This window comes from Strigops habroptila, chromosome 8, assembly GCF_004027225.2.
Source record: "Strigops habroptila isolate Jane chromosome 8, bStrHab1.2.pri, whole genome shotgun sequence".
NCBI classification, from domain to species: Eukaryota; Metazoa; Chordata; class Aves; order Psittaciformes; family Psittacidae; genus Strigops; species Strigops habroptila.
Window position 1 is genome coordinate 60,246,723 of NC_044284.2, and position 17,766 is coordinate 60,264,488.

At 41.0% G+C, this 17,766-nt stretch overlaps 1 protein-coding gene across 3 annotated transcripts; it reads left to right on the forward strand.

The window, feature by feature from the left end:
- The first annotated feature begins 835 nt into the window (after positions 1-835).
- On the forward strand, positions 836-14,676 carry USP1 (ubiquitin specific peptidase 1). Of its 3 annotated transcripts, none has more exons than XM_030494731.1 (9): positions 836-1,194; positions 1,458-1,690; positions 2,812-2,935; positions 3,360-3,467; positions 4,030-4,190; positions 5,072-5,790; positions 6,836-7,006; positions 8,152-8,353; positions 13,075-14,676. In XM_030494731.1, the coding sequence occupies exons 2-9, from the start codon at positions 1,527-1,529 to the stop codon at positions 13,802-13,804; spliced, it is 2,379 nt and encodes a 792-aa protein (XP_030350591.1). In that variant the 5' UTR covers positions 836-1,194; positions 1,458-1,526; the 3' UTR covers positions 13,805-14,676. The 3 variants fall into 3 exon arrangements, with proteins under 3 accessions (XP_030350591.1, XP_030350592.1, XP_030350593.1); XM_030494732.1 differs by having other exon boundaries at positions 836-1,058; XM_030494733.1 differs by having other exon boundaries at positions 1,072-1,194; positions 1,458-1,694.
- Positions 14,677-17,766: the final 3,090 nt, after the last annotated feature.

Consider the following 17,766-nt stretch of genomic DNA (forward strand, 5'->3'; position numbering starts at 1 on the left):
CACCTACCGATGGGGGTCTTGGGAGCCTGAAATTTACTTTAATACATTTCCAAGATGTATTTTACAACCTCTTATTAGTTTGACTGTCCAAGATCTTTTTATTTCAAACAAAAACATAGCATTAGCCTGGAAATAAAGTCTTAGCTTTTCTGTAGAAAGGGGCCTTGGTAAAGCGTGATGAATCTGTAGCTACCCCATATACATGACAGGTAATAGATGTATTTACTCCCAACCATCCTCAGAGTCCCTGGGCGCTGTTTATACATAAAGGTCTCTGCTGAGCTTCTGCTACAGCCCTGTCAGCGAACCTTCTGTGTCGTTTAAGGAGCAGAATGGAGCAATCTATAGCATTTTCCCACATACCATCTTCTGTGAGCACACCGACCCCTACACCAGGATTTTTTTTCAGCCTTAAACAGCCTCCATAAACACTGATTTATTGCATTCTCCGCAGCTGTGCCGCTAAAGCTGCTTAGCGCGGATGTCATGGGAGTTGGGAGTGTAAACCTTGAGTTATGACTGTAAAAGAGCGCGGGAAGCCCGCGGAGCGCCTATGTTATGTGTTCAGAGGACGGCGCTGGTCCTCTCACTTCCCGCCCCGCCCCGCTCTCCCCCAGCCGCCATTGCCTCTCCCTCAGCCTGCCCCACCGCCGCGCGCCTCTCGCTCTGATTGACGGAGGCGGGGACGGGGCGGGGCTAGAGCCGGACCAATCCACAGCCGCTGGAGGAGGGGGGGTATCTCGGCGCAATGGTTCGTCCCAGCCGCCTTCCCATCCCCCCCCCCCCGCTCCTCGCGGCCCTTCAGGCCGGGCCGTTACCAGCGCTCGCGCGCGCCGACGCAGGACCCCCCGCGGGCTGCCCGCCGCATTTGCCTGACTGCAGCGGCGGAGACGCGGCGCCACCGTGGCCTTGCAGAGGTGCCTCTCGGCTCGCCGCAAGCCGGTGTGAGACACACCGCCTGCCCCTCACCATGACCCTTCCGTTCTGTCCGGCGCCGGTGTGGGCTTCCGCTCCGGCGTTTGAGCCGGGCGCCTGCGAGCGCCTGGGCGCGAGGAGGGGTGAGGGCGCGGGTCCTGGCGGCGCGGAAAACGCGCCAAGTTTCCCGTGGTGGGGATAGCGGCGCCGGGGCGCCCCGCGGTCTCCATGGCAACCAGCGGGCCCCGGCCGCGGCCCGCACCGCGCCGGCATGTAGCGGTGAGGAGAGGCCGCCCCGCGGGGCCCGGGGGCCGGGCCGGGCCGGGCCCGCTGTGCCGGCCCCGCCGGCGGGCGAGCGGCCTCCGGGGCGGGCGGGCCCGTGAGGGCGGGCGGGAGGGAGGGAGGTGCGGGCGGTGCTGCTGAGGAGAGGGGGGGGTGTCTGTCAGAGCGGGGGGGCTCCGGTGCCGCGCTCCGCTCCGGCGCCGGTCCGTGCTTCCCGCACGGAAAGTAAATGGCGACTCTGGTGCGTGTTTTTGCCTCAGGCGTGAGCGCCCGTCGCAGCTTCCCGGCCGCGCCGGCCGCTTCCCGCGCTCCCCTCCGCGCCAGGAAAGATGCCCGGGGTGTTGCCGAGTGACAGCGCTGCGAGAGGGAGCCCCTCGAAGAAGAACAGGCTTTCGTTGAAACTCTTCCAAAAAAAGGATACGAAAAGAGCGCTGGATTTTACGCAGTCGCAGGAAAATGAACAAAAGAGCTCGGAATTCAGAGGCTCCGAGATGTATGTAAGAGTTTCGCTCTCAATAAGCGTTTCTGTTTCTGTTGTGAAAGCAGTCTGATAGCTCAGCGAGTCTGATGCGGTGGGTAAACAACGCTGCTCATTTAAGTGTTATATCCTTGCATAAGTATGTGCTCTGACACGCAGGGAATAAACCCTCAAGCCAAGTTAATCAAACCGAACTTGCTATTCACTGTAGCAAATTTCTCTATTTTAGGAAAGCGAATTTGCCACACTGTGGATGTTTAGTTGGCATAAACTTTTTGGTAACTTGAAGGAGTTACCTTATTTGAAGTTACTATAAGGCATTTATTCTGATGGTGGATTATTTAAAGTATACTAAAATGTAAGGTTTTGCAAAAGAAGTTTTAATAATAAAATGCTGGATTTTAAGGTTTATTTCTGCTGGAAGTAAAAGACTTGGTCACGCAGGTTACTGCCATTCATTAGGGTATTGTGAGCCCAGAGTGTATCTGTCAACTTGCTTCACTGCAGTTAGTGGGGAAGTTTTAGCGGGAGAAAGAAAAATGGTTTAATCATGGTGAATTACAAATGTTTTGGAGACTTTAAACCTTGGTTTTGTTGGTCAGTACAGTGCATTAATCACTGTATATAATGTGCCAGGTTCATGGGTTCCCCCTTTCCTTTTTTTTCCTGTTTTTAATCCTTTTGGTTTGCAGCCAGATGTGAAGTGATGTGAATGTGGAACAGGAGACAGTAATAAAAAGTATGTGCTAGACATGTTTTCCTTAGTGCTGCCTTAGGAATGAACAAAGAAGATAGAAAAGTATTCTAAAGAGAGCTTTTTTTTGTTGCTTAGAGGGGTCTCCTGGTAGTTTTTGACAAACATCTATTGGTACTAAAGGCAGATTTGCCTGCTTCTTTGCCTGTAAACCTTTCTATTTTTGTATAGGTTGCTGAAGAGAAAGTCTGTGTTTTGAGTGCCCATAGTAGCCATATAGACACTCTTGGAAACACGCTGACATGATTTTGGTCTGTGTGTATTAGTAATGAATTCTATAATAGGTCTGAGGTGGTGGATGGCCAGGAGAGAGTTTGTGCATGCACACCAGGAGGAGTCATTGTCAGAAAGTCTCTTACACGCTGTTTTCTCTGTTTAATAGTGATCAGGTTGTTCCTGCAGCACAGCCTCCCTCGCTTATTAGCTGTGAGAAGAAAGACAACATGTTGCCTTTTGTGGGCTTGAACAATCTGGGTAACACTTGCTACCTTAACAGTGTACTTCAGGTAAGACAACATCGTTGAACAGGCCTTGAAAAGATGATCTTTTGGTTAAGCACAAGTGGATGAGATTTGTAGTTTGATATTGCATAGATGTCTGCATGTAGTATGAAGGGAATCTAATTACAGTGGGGAAAAAGGTGGTACTATAGGTTGCCTCGATTGGGTAATTTTTACACTGGGCACCTCCCTGCTATGAATAATCTGCGTCTTTGAGCAACCTGCTCTAGTGGAAGGTGTCCCTGCCCGTGGCAGGGGGTTGGAACTGGATGAGCTTTACGGTCCCTTCCAACCCAAATTATTCCATGATTCCATGCTCTTTGCACGCTGTGCAGCAGCCCTGGGAGATCCAAAGTTAGTTTGATCTTAAATGTGGATATGTATGAGGAGTAATTTCTTACTTTACCAATTATTCTCTTGTTGCTTTCAGGTGTTATATTTTTGTCCTGGCTTCAAAACTGGAGTGAAGCATTTATATAATATTATTTCAAAGAAGAAAGAATCTTTGAAGGACGAAGGAGAGCAAAAGGCAGAAAAGGTAACATATCTCACTGCACGTTCCTTTACTTGTAATTTTGGAAGTGAGGCTGCAGGCTGGGAATGTAATGAAAATTTAACTGTGATGTCTTCTGTTCATAAGAGGTTTTGCAGTATTGTTTTCTACAGTGCTATATACTGTTATACATTTGAGTTGTTTTGAACTCGCATTCAAACTTGAGTGTCTTGTATTCAAACTTCAGTGTCTGTAAACTTATAAGCACAAGTCTTAAGTTTAACAAGAAGTTCTGTTAAATTCTGATACCTCACCATGTGTGTGACATTAAGATAATTACGATACCGTGCTTTGAGTGGATGGACATTAGAGTTTGGTCAAAGAAAGTTTGGGTTTTTAAAATAATGGCTAATCTGGCTTTTATATTTGTTTTCTACTGGCAAAGAGCAATATATTGCCTGAAAATCACCTGCTTCCCATAGCAGAAAAATACTCCAACTGTCAAATGTCTTTTAAAAAACTAAGGGAGGACAAGAAAGAAACAGTTTAACTTGTTGTTACAGACACAACTGCAGGTATTTTTATTCTTTTTACACTGTTATTGCAGGGAAATTGTAAAGAAGATCCACTGGCAAGTTATGAACTAATCTGCAGTTTGCATTCACTGATCCTTTCCGTTGAGCAGCTTCAAGCCAGCTTTCTCTTAAATCCAGAAAAATACACAGATGAACTTGCTACTCAGCCACGAAGGCTACTGAATACCCTCAGGTACAGATTATCTTAAACACATTGTCAGAATTTCACCTGAAGTTTTGAGGTCATTATCATTGTACAATGCAGCATTAGAGACTTGTGGAAGGTAGATGGTCTTATATTTGGGAGTATGGTTATAAGAAGTGAGTTTTTTTGAGTTTATTCTTACCTCCATATCATCATAAACTTGAAAGTAAATTTTCATTTTCATGGAATCCCAGACTGGTTTGTGTTGGAAGGGACCTTAAAGCTCATCCAGTTCCAACCCCCTGCCATGGGCAGGGACACCTTCCACTAGAGCAGGTTGCTCCAAGCCCCTGTGTCCAACCTGGCCTTGAACACTGCCAGGGATGGGGTAGCCACAGCTTCTCTGGGCACCCTGTGCCAGCGCCTCAGCACCCTCACAGGGGAGAACTTGTGCCTAAGAGCTCATCTCAATCTCCCCTCTGTCAGTTCAAAGCCATTCCCCCTTGGCCTGTCACTAAATGCCCTTGTAAAAAGTCCTTCTCCAGATTTCTTGTCAGCCCTTTTAGGCACTGGAAGCTGCTCCAAGGTCTCCCTGGAGCCTTCTCTTCTCCAAGCTGAATAAGCCCAACTCTTACCAGCCTGTCTTCATAGGAGAAGAATATAATTTAAATGCAGCTAACCCTTTTGTGTCTCAGTATTCTCATTAACCTGAGAAGGATTGTTGCTGGGTTGCAACTGAATGTGTTTAAATCCGTAAGGCTGTAGTTACCTTCCCTCGTCTGCCTGCAAGAGGGCGGACTTCTCTCTAGGTTGGGAGAGGATCCTCCCCCGCTTTTATATTTAAACTTCCTAATTTTAATCTCAAATCATGTTAGCCAGTTAGCGAAGTATAACTAGTCTTCATTGCTTTTACTCATTACTTTTAATAGAGAGCTCAACCCTATGTATGAAGGCTACTTGCAGCACGATGCCCAGGAAGTTCTGCAGTGTATCCTGGGTAACATTCAAGAAACGTGTCAGCTACTGAAGAAAGAAGAAGTGAACAAACTGCCCGTGGAAGAGCCTACAGCTAAACCAGAGGAAAAACTTAATCAAAATACTGAGAGCAATGGAACTGGCAGCCCTGCTGAGGAGGAGGAGAACACTCCAAGTAGCCACGTTGGAGAGGCAGCTGAGGACATGCTACTCAAAGGCAATGGGAAAAGAAAAAGTGATGCAGAGGGTGGCAACGCGAAGAAAAAATCCAAAGTATCAAAAGAGCAAATAGCAGCAGAAGAGAATCAAAGACAAACCAGGTCAAAGAGGAAGGCGACAGGAGAGAAGTTAGAAGATCACACTGATGCCATTGCCAAGTGTTCCAGTGAGAATGAGAGTGCGAAGCCAACACAGAAGAAGTCCCGGCTTAGATTAAACTGGTTAAAATCTTCATGCAGACAGCCTAGTATTCTGTCTAAATTTTATAGTCTGGGAAAACTAACTACAAACTTGGGATCCAAAGACCCAGGGAAAGAATATGATGACTGTGAGCTGGAAGAGTCATCTGTAAAGTGTGAAAATGGCAGCAATATTAAAGAAGAGTGTCATGAACCAGCATCTCCTGTGGAAAGCCATAATGAGAAAGGAACTGAAAAAGAACCAAAAAAGGAAGGTTGGTGACCAAGTGTATGGGCTTAAAATCATTATGATTAAGAAGTTACTATGTGTGAGAAGTCAGCCTTCAGACTGTAGCCAGCAGAGCTCTCCAAATACAAAATTACATTCTCAGGAATTGAAAAAGATTTTTATGAAAGAGAATTTATTTTTACACATGTTTGTAATTTATTTTTTTATAACTTGACCTGTTTAGCTTAGATCTTAAGAGGTATTTCCCTAACATTGTGTAATTGTTGTACAATATATATAAAAACGAAAGGCAGAATATTACCAGATTTGTAGTATCACTAATTTTTGTCATCCATAGAAATAGCAAGTGGAATCAAGGCGTGAAGGAATGTTACTGTCAGGAGCAAACCTCACTGGCTATGGCTTTGCAAACAATATCCTCTCCTTCCCTCCCTACTTTTTAGTCCTTCCATGTTTCCAGCCTTCCCAAGAACTGGGAAAGACACTGTGGATGTATTACATACGCTAACTAGCTGGCAGGTGTGGATTTTGTTCATGTCACAAGATACTTTTGAGGGAAGGGCCTTGGTATGAGTTCAGCACCTAATAATCTGGAACTTTCTGATCCACCTGCCAAGTTTTTATAAATTTGAAGGAATACAGAATCTTTTGAGAGCTGCTTTTCTTCAGCAAATGTGACCAAAATTGGCTAAGAAGTTTAGAAAGTATTGGAAGAAAGGCCTGAGAATAAACAGAAACCAGGCAAAACCACAGTGTGCTGTTCCTTGGGCAGGCTGACAGGCCATACTAGAGTGCATTGATGACAAACACAGATTTTCCAGAGTGTGACACCATCACGCTTCAAGTGTAAAACAAGAACCTAATCTTAAAACAGAAATTAAAGTTTGGGGGCCAAGAGAAAGAGGATACCTGTTTACTTAGAAGTAGATGATATTGTGAAAATTGCATGTGATTAATCCCTAAAAGGCCAAATCTGTAACACTTGATTTTCCAAGAGGGATATCCAAGTTCTGAAATCCCTTTTGAATAAAATGCATCTTGGTAAGTGATGTGGTATATACTTTCTCTAGGTACAGAGCTGGCTGTTTTTGAACTAGTGGAGAAGCTATTCCAGGGCCAGTTGGTTCTGAGAACAAGATGCCTGGAGTGCGAGTGCTTTACTGAAAGGAGAGAAGATTTTCAGGACATCAGTGTTCCAGTGCAAGAAGATGAACTTTCTAAAACTGAAGAGAGTTCTGAAAGTAAGTATGATAACGTATCAGGGGTTGTGATGTGTGTTTCTGCTTCAGCCAGACACTGAGGAAGGACAGTGCCATGGTTATCGGGGAACACTGCTCCTGTTTGTGCCGGTTAAAATCAGAGGCTGTTCTCTTATCTCTTGTCCTGATTAACTTTAGACTTTGGAAACACAGCGCTGATAACATAGACAGACCTTGATAGCATTAAAATTGTTTCAGACCTTAACACACAACACGGATTGCTTACAGTCCTTCACTTATCTACATGTTTTCCTGCTTATAAATGGGTATTTTCTTTTATTTTGGTATTCCCTTTCTTCATGGTTAAGAAAGTCTGCTTTTTCTTCATTTTATAAGAAATATCTTGGGTTTTTTTCTCCAAAGAAATGAGAATCCAGTTGGGGTTTTTCTGTTAATTCACTATAAAAATGCTTTTTTTCAGTACTTTAGACTGTTTCCAGCTTAATAGTGGGGGTTTTTAATGTTTGTAAATGCTAGTCCTCTGGTATCTTTCACAAATACTAGCAATCTATATGTATTTTTATAGTTATTTTCAAAATTAAGCATGGCAATAATACGTTTTTGACATTCAGAATTTCAAAATTAATTTTGGTTCCCATGGCCTTAATTTGAAGCAGCTTTTACTACTTTTTGTCCTCCCCCTTTTGCTGAAGGACCTCAGAGTAAAGTGTGTGGTGGTGTTGGGGTGTGAAATGCTGCCCACAGCAGAGGCGATCTTGTTACCAGCAAGTGTAAAGCTGTTGGGGGAGGCAAAATGTAAAGAGGGAAAGGGAATTTTCTACTTATTTTTGAGATTTGCCTTAATGAATGAAATTCTGGTCTCAAATACATGCTCCAAATTGCCAGACATAGCAACAGAATTAGTTTGTGTGATCTGAAGACAAGCTTTGGGAAAACCATTGATTTTAAGTAATAATATCCCTCAAGTGATATTTTCATTGCTTCCTGGAATGATTCAAAGATTGAAACATCTTCTGTTTCATCCATATTGAGTGTTCTTTATGGTGTTGATAGCAGGTTGTGAACATGTCTTAGCTTGACATACTTTGTTTTGTTGTTGTTCTGGTGGGATGCATTGGAAATGTAAATAATGGCATGTCTGCAAATGTAACGATTCTCTTTTATAGTTTCTCCAGAGCCAAAAACAGAAATGAAGACTCTTAAATGGGCAATTTCACAGTTTGCATCAGTGGAAAGGATTGTGGGAGAGGATAAATACTTCTGTGAAAACTGCCATCATTACACAGAAGCAGAACGCAGCCTTTTATTCGATAAAATGCCTGAAGTTATAACAATTCATTTGAAGTGCTTTGCTGCTAGTGGCTTAGAGTGAGTATGCAGATTGCCTGTATTGTGAAACAGTGTGCTGTTGGAAGGGAAGTCTTACCAGAAGAGGGGAAATGTCTTGTAACTTTTCCAAAAGCAGAGTCTTAGATTGAAATGAACTAAAGTCAGTGGGATGCAGCCCCTCATTTCATAAAGGTTTTCTCTTGTTACAAGTAGTGGCAGAAATTACCTCCAGGAAAACTGTTCTGTCTGTATTCTTACAACAAGCTGACATCCTGATGTTTATGAAAACTTTGTAAGCCTTTAATATCACCTATGTGAGTTTAGAAGAAGGTTTAAGTACTTTAGCAGAAGGAATGAGAACAAATCTGAATTTTATGGTCACAGCTAGTAGTCTTTGGTCTCAAGCCAAGTGTGAGTACTAAAATACAGGGAAAAAAAGTCAAACTTTTTAAAGGGTTTACACACATTACAAAAAATTGACCAGTTCTTTTAGAAACAGTAATACCAATACCATTGATGTTCAATCAGTTTGATGTTATATACTGTAGAAATCCTTATTTTTTGAAAGAGATTATTCTTACGAGAGTGTTCTTTGTATTATTATTATTGGGGTTTTTTTTCATACTTAGGAATTTAGAGATTTGTCTTTGGGAGGGGAGAGAGAAAAAATAAGAAAACCCCTGTCCCTACAGTGCTGTACACAAATGAAACAATGCCATGACAATTTATGCCCAGCATTTTGCAGTAAACTCCATTTCTCCACTGAGTTTCCAATAATGAAAAGGCTTCAGCAGGAGAAACTTCTTAAAACTATACAATATCCCCTCAGATCCTTCAGAAAATTCTCAGCCCATCAGTTGTGTTTTTGAGAGTGACGATACAATGATAGTAACATTTGCAGACTCAGCCTGTGTTTGCAGCTTCTGGCATTGAGCAGAACATAACTTTCACTATCTGGAATAACTTTGCTGGTTGCAGCAGAAGTTAAACTGGGGTTGGTTTCAGCATCCCGCTATCTGGCCTCTGCTCCAGACAGCAGCCTCTCTTTGTAACCTTGATGGCTAATCTAGTTCTGAGCGTTCACACTGGGCTGCTTGTAAGTTACTTAGGCACAAATTTGCCTTTTATCCACCAAGTTCCCTGAGCTTTGCATTTCCCTGTTGGTTGGCTTTAGACCATCAGAGCCACCTGGCCAGCAGGAAGTCCAATGCATGAAGTCTTCAATGGAATTCAGTCAATAGAATTTGTGTCCCCAGTATTTTAGAACTTGAGGTGTACAGGACCTTTGGCAGTGTACAGATATGGAATATAAGTTGACAGATGATTTGTCAGAGGCTGCTTTATAAGCAAGTGCTGGTAACTGTGGTCAGTATAAGTAAGATTTGTAAAATAACTAGTGTCAAGGATTAGATTAAGACGATTTTACAGGTAGTTTGCCCAGATTGTTAAAACTAGATTTCTGTCTAGTTTTTATTTATCTATAAAATACTGGGTTTAGTATTTAGTTTTTAGGAGTATCTAGGTTTCTGACCAAGTAGAAAGGAAACTTCCTCTGTCTCTGCAATGTCTGCTAACTTGTCTTCATGCAAGTCCAGTGTTGTACAAACTTTCCATCGTTCTACATAATATTTGACTGTCACAATGAGGCAGAGAAAAAGTTGCACACTTAAAAACTCCTATTGCTATTGTTGAGTGGCCCTTGATGTGAGATGGTGTCCTGCTGTGATTATAGGGTCTTCAAAAACCACAACCTGAGATGTCCACCTGAAAGGAAACCTGAATATCATCTTCACTTTGCTCCTGTATCTGCTACTTTTTTGTTTCTACAAGGCAGTACTTGCAGCTTGCAGGTTAACCAGCCATCTCCTGAATCACTTACCTCTTCTGTCCTGACAATCATCAGGTCCTTGCTCCAAAATACTCAGACCTATATCCAGGTCAGACTGAATCCAGTCTCTAGTGCTGTTCCTTATGTGTCCTCTGAATCATGTCATACATTTTCTGCCAAGTGTTAGCAGCCAGAGATTAAGGAAGTAAGAGTGGAAAAAGCAGATGCAGAACTGGAGTCAGTGATGAAGCAGAAGCTGCTTAGAAGATTCTTTCCTCTTTCCTAGTTTTTGGCTTGGAATTTTTATCTTGGACAAAACCAGGCCACTTGTAAACATCTTGATTTGGAGTAATAAAGCCCAGCTGCAAATCAAGTGGGAAAGAGCCGTGGCCAGTAAAACAGAACACTTGATTACTCCATAGTATCCAGTTACTCCTACAGTGGTTTTTGAACAGTGAGCTTTGATTGAGCTTCCCCCAACTGACTTTTATGTAAACTTACAATATTTATTGTATAACTTCCTACTCTTTTCATAGATGAAACAGCAATGGTTTGCCCTAAAAGTAATAGCAGACTTTTTTCCTGGCCTTAAATAAAGACTTTTAAACTAAGAATCTTCATACAACTTCTCCACAAAAATTCTGCAATCTTGTCTGCTGCTCAGTTGTGCTCTACTGAGTTTTCTTATGACTGAGTTTGAAATAAATAAAGAGAAATGGAGGAGAACAGTAATGTAAGTATTTGCAGATAGTAGAGATTTGCTTTCTAGATGCTGGGTTGCAAAGTGTTTGGTTTATTTAATAAAGCAGCCAGTGTGAAAATCTACTTGCCTGGGGATGAGTAATTCTCTTTGGCAACTGTGTGCGTGGTGAAAAAAGTGCTAGGCCATGTGTACTCAGACTGCAAAGCTATTAAGAAGAAACATGTAATTGGTAACAAAGAAATGTGTAACTGGTAACATCTAATTAAGTGTTTCCACTATATAAATTTAACAACTGTGAGAAAATCAGATTGTTGTCTTGTGAAATGGTATCAGGAAAGAGCAGGTGATGTTTTGTTTTATTTCTTTAAAGAAAGGTTTACTTGGCTTTGTTACAGTCGCATTTCCTAATGAGTGACAGCAGTGCTTATGCCACTGTAAATCTTTATTTGGAGTATTTCACATCCATTTGTGTTAAAAGTGTTGCAGTAAAATAGCTTAAGTCTTTAAAGGTGTGTAATAACTTGAGGTACTAATTCAGTACAGTGGGTAAAGTTCTACTAATTTATGGTCTCAAAAGATGCAGTTGCAAAAGTCAAGTTTGTTGTGTATGAACTGCTGTGGATCAGTCAGAGGAGGCAGAGTACTTGGCATGCAATTTTTCTGTCTTCAGATTCTTATCATTCAGAAGAACAAAAAGCTAATAGGAAAAGATTTCCTCTCTTATTTCCTCCTCTCCAAATCTTTCTGATGCTGGATCTCATCCAGAAGGTAGAGCCTGTTTTTTAATGTTTTCTGTCAATATGATTGTCACAGTGTGCTTGAGTGGAACTGGATTTCTGATCTAGAGTATCAGCAAGCAGTTTCTCTGTTTCTTCTGAGTATCTCTATTTCTGGTTACTACTAATAGGGATTTTCAGAAGATGTATTATTTCTCTAAATATTATTAGGCCTAAAATGAGATTTCAGTTAACTAGATCTGAGTGACTGAGAACATCTGTGTGTGTGTGTGTAATTGTATTTATAAGGGTTTATAGCTGTGAACATCAGCAAAATGTTTAGAAGCACAGCAGAATCAAAACTAAACCCAGGGAAACAAAAGTAGTAGGTTGTTACTGCAGTTATGCTCATACTATTACACCATATCTGCAATTTCCTTGGATTAAAGCTAGTTACTCTTTCTTATGATAAAATACAAGTTGAATAATAGTAGTTAGCTCTTCGGAACCTGCGTTTTACAGGGTTTGTCTATATTCCCCTATACTTTTCCCTACAACACCCTAACAAACAGTTGAGCAAGACTGAATCAGCCTTGAAATCTATTAGAATATCATAACATATCATTAAATAAAGGAGTTAATTAACTGATGCAATATCTGGCTGGTGCAAGATGTATATCATGTAGGATCAGAATCCTTCAGGGAGGCTAATACACAATAAGGTGAAAGTCCCAACACTTTTCAAACTCCTTAGAAGATCCTTATGATAATGAGAAGACTTGAACTTTTCTCATTGTAGATTTGTGCACTGTGAACAAAATGCTAAATATTTATGGAATAACAGATGCTTTTCCAAAGTAAATCAGCTAGATAATTGTTTAAAAAACTGAATAACATAGCACAGTTAATGAAGACTCTGTAGTAATAACGAAGTGTTAGAAACTTATCCTTGGGTAACCATTGCATTACTGCTGGCACTAAGAAGGTCTGAGAAAAATTGCTTACTCAGTTCTTCTAAGTGACATTAAAGCTACTTGAAAGTAAAATAGATTTGTATTCCTTTAGTGCATGACTCTTTCAGAGGCTCGAGAGGGGAAACAACCCTGCTTACTTCAGCCTTGGATGTTGAAGAGTTCTTTGGCCAGGTTTTGTTTTTAATCTGGCAAGCAGGACAATGTCAGTGCAAGTATTCAGTGATAACTGAACAATCAGGTTAACTCTTTATCATCACTACTGAGAAACTAACTTTAGTTGATACTTCAGAAAAAGGGAATCTCATTAAATAGTTAAAATACAGATACTAGGCTGTAAGATTTAACATTACAGATACTTGTAAAAATGTCTTTACTGAACAGGGATAGATGCTCATGATAAGCAAGTTGAAAAGTGAGCAACGTCTCCCAGCCTTTTTAATAGAAGGGAAAGTATATAGATACTGCTTTAAGTGGTCTATATACTGTATTTACTGGGAGCTGTTGTGGCAAGAGGTCTTAACTTTATCTTTCTTCTGAAGGTTTGATTGCTATGGTGGATTATCCAAGATAAACACTCCCTTGTTGACACCCCTCAAACTGTCACTAGAAGAATGGAGCACAAAGCCGACCAACGACACCTATGGATTATTTGCTGTGGTAATGCACAGTGGCATTACAATTAGCAGTGGACACTACACAGCTTCTGTCAAAATCACAGATCTCAATAGCCTGGAGCTGGATAAGGGAAATTTCATCACTGACCAAATGTATGAGATGATTAAACCAGAACCACTGAACGAGGAGGAGGCGAGAACTGTTGCTGAAGACTACGACGATGGCGAAGTCTCCTTTCGAGTCAATGGGAACACACAGCCGGGTAAAGTTCTGAACAAAAAGAACATGGAAGCTGTTGGACTTCTGGGGGGGCAGAAGAGCAAGTCTGACTGTGACCTCTACAACAAGCCAGCTAACCTGGAGAAGTTCCTCAACGTAGTTACTGAGAACAGAAATCCCGAGTCTAGCAGTAGTAACGGAGGTGCAGAGTGCAGCACAGAGCACAGCGAGCAAAATGGTGTTAATTCCAGTGGACTAGAGAACAAAGCCCTGTACATGCTGCAGAGCCTGAAAGAGTATGAAGGGAAGTGGTTGCTTTTTGATGACTCTGAAGTGAAGGTTACAGAAGAAAAGGACTTTCTGAATTCCCTTTCTCCGACATCGTCGTCTACATCAACTCCTTACCTACTGTTTTATAAGAAGATTGTAGAGTGAAACTGTATTTTGACTGTAAATATCAGGGACTTGCATACACTTTTTGGTCTGATTTGCATCAAAACTACCTGGAGGAAGCAGCTGTTTTGTTTTTGAAGCTACTGGATCATAATGTTTCTGGTCTTTGTTTGGTTTAAGTGGCTCAACTTGAATTAACAAACCGTGACACAGAACTTAACTCACTTAATAACTTTGATGCTGGAGAATAGTGATCTTACCTTTTAGAAATACCAATTTGTATAGTTCCTAAAGGATGCCTACAGCACACAGTAGTGGTTTTAACACAACTCTAGCTCTCAGACATGCCTATTGTATTATTAGCTTCTTTTTTTTTTTAATAAAGGTTATTTGTATTCATATCCTGGAGTAAATGTATATTAACTAGCAGATTTCATCAGAAGTTGTGTATTTTTGTAACTCGGGAAGTAATACTTCATATTTAGTCTTTGGGTAATTGACGTGGTTTATTCTCCTTACCCAGTTCTCTACTGCTTGGTGCAACTCGAAGCACAAGAAAAGGGTCTTGTAACCTTGTTTAGTGTCTTGGGAGGAACTGAACTTAATAGAAATGTTTGAATGGTCTAATTTGCATCTTGCTGCATAGGTGTTACTTGGGCAATGTGTAAATAGGTGTGATTAATACTTCCAAACAGGGGGAGCGTGTAGTGTAATTAAAATAATTTTGTACTTTTAAAGCCCTCTAATATGCATATCGGTTTGAGTGGGTTTGGGCCTTAGTGTGATCCTCTAACAGTTCATTTGTACTTGGAGCTCACTGAAATGTGGCAAAACGGAAGCATTTGGCTTTGATGCTTTGTTAAGAATGTATATATATGAAATAAAAACTTTATGATATGCATCTGAGATGACTAGATCAGCCTTTTGTGTTTGGAGAGGGAAAAGCAGAAAGTGAAAGGGCACTGTCACAGAGAGAGAAATGGAAGATTTAAAGTGCTTTAAGAATAACATTCTGGTTTTTAACTGATTCTTGTACAGCGTATCCTAATTTGAAGGTGCTTGATGATTACAGGTAAGGTAGGAAAAAGATTATTGCAAAGCCAAGTGAGATGTTTGGCAATAAATAGTAGAGGTTAAAATCCCAAATCATCTTTCAGACACTAAAATGTTTGAACTCTATAAAATGCAGACAATTAAAAATGTTTAAAATATGACACACAATAGGATGAGTGCTCACTTCTGCTGTCACAGGATGGATGGAACGACATGAGGTGCTGCTGCAGAGACAAGGGAAGAGCCACAAGATGTATGTCCAAGCTTTCTGGATACATTTAAACCTTTTCAAGTACAAATTAACTTATTTACAGGAAAAGCCCTAGAAACCTCTGCCTGGTTTATTCTGCAATCGTTTTTTACAGTCTTTTACTATAATGCAGTATAAACACTGAGGTAGCTCATGAAAAGTGCCTGTAGTGCATTTTTCATGTTATGGTGGACCTGACTTTTGTACAGGCCTTGATTTTGCAGCATATCCTAGGGAATGTTGTATTACTAATATGTGTTTCACTCTAGGAAGCTTGTCCTGTTAATAGAAGCAGTGTAAGAGAGGCTGGACTAAATTTAGAGTTGCTTATGAACTCCTGCTGAGTAGGTGTCTGTAGTACTTATCTTCTGCAGCAAAGGAAAATCTGGCATTACAGATATATACTGTAAGACCTCTCTCTTTTCCAAAGCACTGTCCACCATAATAAATCATTTCATACTCTTAAACCAAGAAATGGCTTCATTAACAACAAATAACAGTAATCTTACCTTGCAAGGGTAGCCAAATCACATTTAGAACGCTATTTGTTACTGCCTGAAGCGTGGGGGTTGCTGAATTTCAGCCTGCAAATGAAAGTTCGTTTCTCCACACTTGACCCAAGAGTTACCTTTTTCCATTCAACTGCAGGAACAGGAAATGTTCCAAGAAAACAAAATACTGTTACATTCAACAAAATATACTGGCTGTGGTGTCACTGAAGGGAGACCCAGCTGTCTTCTGTCATACTGCACAGCTTGAGAGAAATGCTCTTTGGAGGCAGTGAAAACATGATCTGCTGGAATACACTGAGTGAAAACACTCCTCTGGTGTATGGACAGATGGTGTGCAGTGGGATTTTTGGAGACTTACTCAGGCAAAGCACTTTAACACCCTTCCTGAACGAGTAGTCACTTGCCACAGTAACTAATGTCCCACATTGCACATGGGCTTTGTAGTTCACTGCAATGCAAAACCAAAGTGTGGCTGCATAGTCTTGGCTACATCTACAGATACAGCAGTCAGACTTACACTGACATGGGGCCATATATTTATACAAGATTTGGATTAAAATAGATGCTTTCCTAGCAGAAGAAACCATATACAAGGACTAGTGTACATTAAGGCTTCATTCTTTCATGGCTATGGGGATTTGTTTCCAATTTGTAAATAATTATGCATGCCTCTTCATATAAATCTCTTGCAAAGCTACCCCCTCCTGCCTTAGTATTTTCCATTCTGAGAGTCCTCAACTCCCATAGAGCTTCCAAAGCCTTGTCAACACCCCTGGGCTTTGCAATCAGCCTCTGAAACGTCTTGCCATCCGGCATGGTGCCTTTCTAGCGATGCACAGCACGAAGTACAATCATCCTGCTACGAGCACAAGCATCCTCCTACCCCCCACCAGCACCTTCTAACATACAGGAAGGTGTATGTTAGAATTGAAGGTGAAAACTATTTAGGTTTCAAAAGTCAAACACTCACAAAGTGAAAGTGATGATGTATAATTGTTTGATATCTTAGAAGCTCATGTATAACCCCCACTTTTTTCTTTTTATATATATATATATATGGAAGTATGTTTATAAAATTTGGGGGTTTTATATATATATACACACATGTATATATATGTATGCATATTTAGGTATTTATAGAGAGAGGATAAGCTTGTGTTTAATCACCTACCACCTCTTCCAAGGGACGCTATTCAATAGAGGGAGTTAAAATATAAAGGCCTAGATTTAGGAGTTGTGTACTGAGCTCCAATCCTGATGTTCCCCTTGGAGAGCTGTGTTAGCCACCACAATAACTGCTGCAAAACAGATGTTTTTCTTTACATAAATAACAATGCAAAGAATGCTTTCTGCATAAGCTTTTGACTTAAACTGTGATACCATCTTACGTTCTTTTTCCCTGTGAAACTAGTTTTTCAATTGACAAAGGGACACAAAAGCACTCTAGCTGCATGTACACCGTGAAGCTGCATTGCACATTCAAAGCTATGAGGAGGTTACTGCACTGTTTGGAGTTCCAGCTGGTGGAAATGACCATGTACACACACAAGTCATGCTGAAACTCCACTGGTGCTGAAGGAGGTAAAGCAGTGACAAGATGTGCCTCCATTCTTCTGATGGCTACAGATGGCATTAGTTTTCTTTGCAGCAATTTGTATTCAGACACAAAAAGGCAAAAGGATAGGGATAACAAAAATCATCACCACTTGGTTAAGAAGTGTTACTGTAGGACTTGACTTACCTTTCTCCGAACCTTTTCCCCAAGGGTGGTGAGCTCTGAAGTCCAATGCACAGGGAATTAAAGTGTAAACATTCACATATTTAATAGTACCATCAAAATAACCATCATCACTACATTAAAAACTTCAAAAATGCATTTGCGTATGGTCCTAATATAAATTAAATATATGAACTAGAAGTAAATAAATTTAACATTAGGTAATGCTATAAATAAAGGTAAATGCGTTTAGTGTACCTTTGAGTCATAAAAATGCCTTAAAAAACAGGGAAGTTTACAGCTTATCACCAACACTCTGGATACCACTGCCATGATCTTGTTTCAAACATGGATAAGTCTACATTTGACAATTCAGAACGATTTTTGGCCACTGAACACTTGGATGGAGGAAGAGGTGGGTGGGATGTCCAGGATGAAGTCCAAGTTTTATTTCACAATAAAACTTCTTTGA

What these genes read in the sequence shown, in the direction of transcription:
- USP1 (XM_030494731.1), top strand. Translation starts at nt 1,527, where the DNA reads ATGCCCGGGGTGTTGCCGAGTGACAGCGCTGCGAGAGGGAGCCCCTCG. An exon ending in GAATTCAGAGGCTCCGAGAT is followed by an intron (nt 1,691 to 2,811) that starts GTATGTAAGAGT and finishes TCTGTTTAATAG; the next exon opens with TGATCAGGTTGTTCCTGCAG. An exon ending in GAGAGCAAAAGGCAGAAAAG is followed by an intron (nt 3,468 to 4,029) that starts GTAACATATCTC and finishes CTGTTATTGCAG; the next exon opens with GGAAATTGTAAAGAAGATCC.